General features: G+C 40.2%; 1 protein-coding gene across 2 annotated transcripts; it reads right to left on the bottom strand.

The window, feature by feature from the left end:
* Nucleotides 691–2,101, bottom strand: LOC107637752 (protein IRX15-LIKE). 2 transcript variants are annotated; one of them, XM_016341091.2, is made up of 2 exons: nt 877–2,101; nt 691–846 (listed from the first exon to the last, which is right to left on the bottom strand). In XM_016341091.2, exon 1 carries the CDS (start codon nt 1,898–1,900, stop codon nt 938–940), a length of 963 nt encoding a protein of 320 aa, XP_016196577.1. In that variant the 5' UTR covers nt 1,901–2,101; the 3' UTR covers nt 691–846; nt 877–937. The 2 variants fall into 2 exon arrangements, with proteins under 2 accessions (XP_016196577.1, XP_020976805.1); XM_021121146.1 differs by having other exon boundaries at nt 691–855; nt 886–2,101.

Here is a 2,432-nt window from a genome sequence, read left to right as displayed (position 1 = left end):
TGTACCCACTTCAAAAGAATCATCATTTTCCATTCTTCGCAATCATTACCCAGATTTCGGGCAGTTCTTTAGTTTAAACTTTAAACTAGTATTTCTCCGATACTAATGACGAAGTTAATTTATTAAAATGGTTAAAAGAGTTTGGCTTCGTTGGCATATCGTATTATACTATCAAAATCTCGCCACCGACACACATTCATAAAACGAAAAATCATAACCACCATTTTACCTGTTGGCTGGTAAGAGGAAATAACGCAGGAAAAGAACAGAAACTTAATTTTCATCATTATTTCTATTTCTCGGTAGCTTAAAATAATAAATGCCATCAAATTAAAATCCTCACACATCATACTCATATGTCATATCCCATCAGCATCTAACACTCCCGCCTAATTCAATTATGGATTTTGCTAGGAAGACGGTTGAGTATTTAAAAAACATAATTTATTTTAAATCTTGAAAAATAGAAAATTTGCAAAATTTGAAATTTTACCAATTAAACGGTAAAATGTGTGTTTGGATTACAGTTTAGAATTTGTATAAAATTGATTTAAAATTGATTTTAATGATAACTTAATTTGGGTTAATAGGTCTTGACCCTGTCACCCGTGAACAGCAATTACAAGTTTCAACTTTTTTCAAAATTCAATTTTTCTTACCAAAGCAAATAACCAAAGCTACAATCATAGCTACAGCACCAAAACATAATTAAAAATTTTGATTTTCTAAAGCTCCATTTTCCCGTTCCCACCCCTTTTTTGGGGGGAGAAAAACCGTTGAAAGCATGCCACTATTGTGTAACGCCAACTTAAATTACACTTTTTTCCCTATTAAAATATTGAAAAGAAAAAAAAAAAGAAAAAAGTAAAGTTAAACAAAAAAAAACATTATTTTACAGATATTATCTAAAAATCACACCTCTGTGATTCATCAATGGTCATGACGGCATCGACGAGGAAGACGAAGACGAAGACGAAGATGAAGAAGATAAAGGGTAACTAGAATTCCTGCAAAAACCGAAACTTTCCCTGTTTTCAATCTCACTTTCCAAAACGAAATGCCCCAACGAATCCACCCTCTCCACCATATTCTCCCCACAGAGAAATTCTTTACTGAAAACCGCTTCCACTTCTCTTCCTAGATCGTGAACAAATACGTGTGTTTTCTTCCCCGGCGGTTTCTTGCTCCGCGCGAGAACCGCCGCTGTGAAGATCGGCGCCATCCTCCCCGGAGCCCCCGGGAAATAGCCTCTTGGACCGTCGACGAGTATAACGTCCCATGGAACCTCGTAGATATGGTTGGGAAGGTCGTTAATGGCGAGCTTGCACTCCGAGAACAAGAGATTCTGAACGGGTCTGCAATCTTTTCTACTGTGTTTCTTCGCGTGTGAGAGAAGGTTCTTGTGTTCGGTAACTTTGGTTGTGAGCTGAACGTCGTAGGCTTCGATTCCGGGGTTGTTCTGCTCGAACTTGGAGATGATGTATTCGATCTCGTCGACGAAGACGGTGCGGCCGCCGCGGTGGTTGAGGGCGGCCCAGAGGAGGGACTCGTGGGTGAGGCCGAAGATGAGGAAGTTGGGGGGGTGTGGGGTGCGGAGGAGGGTGGAGGCGATGGCGTTGGTTTCGGAGGGGGACATGGGTTTGGTGGTGGCGATGGTGGTGTTGGAGGTGGTGGCATAGTGGAGGAGGGCTTTGGAGATGGAGGGAGGGAGAGGGGAGAAGGTGGAGATGGAGGGGGTGGTGGTGGAGGAAGAGGGGACGTTGACGGTGGTGAAGAGGGTGAAGGTGAAGAGGAGAGTGAAGAAAGTGAGGAAGAGGAGGAATAAGAGGCGGTGGTGGTTAGAAGGATGGAGGGATGAAGGATGGAGGAGGATCAGCTTCGTGTTCGTGTTGCTTTTCATTTTGCAGAGAGAGAGAGAGAGAGAGAGAGAGAGGGGTGTCTTCTTTCGCTATTTCTTTCTTCTTTTCTCTCTGCCCTGGGCTGGGGCTTTTCAGCTGCTTAAGTGCTACTATTGCTAAATTAGAGCACATTCTTACTCGTACCAAATTCTCTCACAATTCACCGAATTGCAAATTGCGTTCAGGAGAAAAACAGATGCATTTCAATTTCAACAAAAATGTAATACTTTTTCTTTTTTGTTTATGCTTTTTTCTTCTTTTTTTTTTCTTACTTGTATTCCTATTGCTTCTTTTTTTTTTTTCTTCTTCTTCTCTGGTATATTGTTGTTAAATTTGCAAGTTAACTCGTAAACTCGTATGAGTTTTTATGAGTTTAAGTAGTGAAATTGAGTTAACTCAAACACACTCGTTTCTGAATAAACTTAGCTAAACTCGCATAAATTCCATCAAAATCGTAAATTAGCAAGTTTGTGTTGGGTATCCGTTTTTGGCAAAAAACGACGTCATTTTAAACTAAAAAAATATAACAAAATA

This window comes from Arachis ipaensis, chromosome B04, assembly GCF_000816755.2.
Source record: "Arachis ipaensis cultivar K30076 chromosome B04, Araip1.1, whole genome shotgun sequence".
Taxonomy (NCBI): Eukaryota; Viridiplantae; Streptophyta; class Magnoliopsida; order Fabales; family Fabaceae; genus Arachis; species Arachis ipaensis.
This window is presented reverse-complemented; position numbering and strand designations above follow the sequence as displayed.

What these genes read in the sequence shown, in the direction of transcription:
- LOC107637752 (XM_016341091.2), bottom strand. Translation starts at nt 1,900, where the DNA reads ATGAAAAGCAACACGAACACGAAGCTGATCCTCCTCCATCCTTCATCC.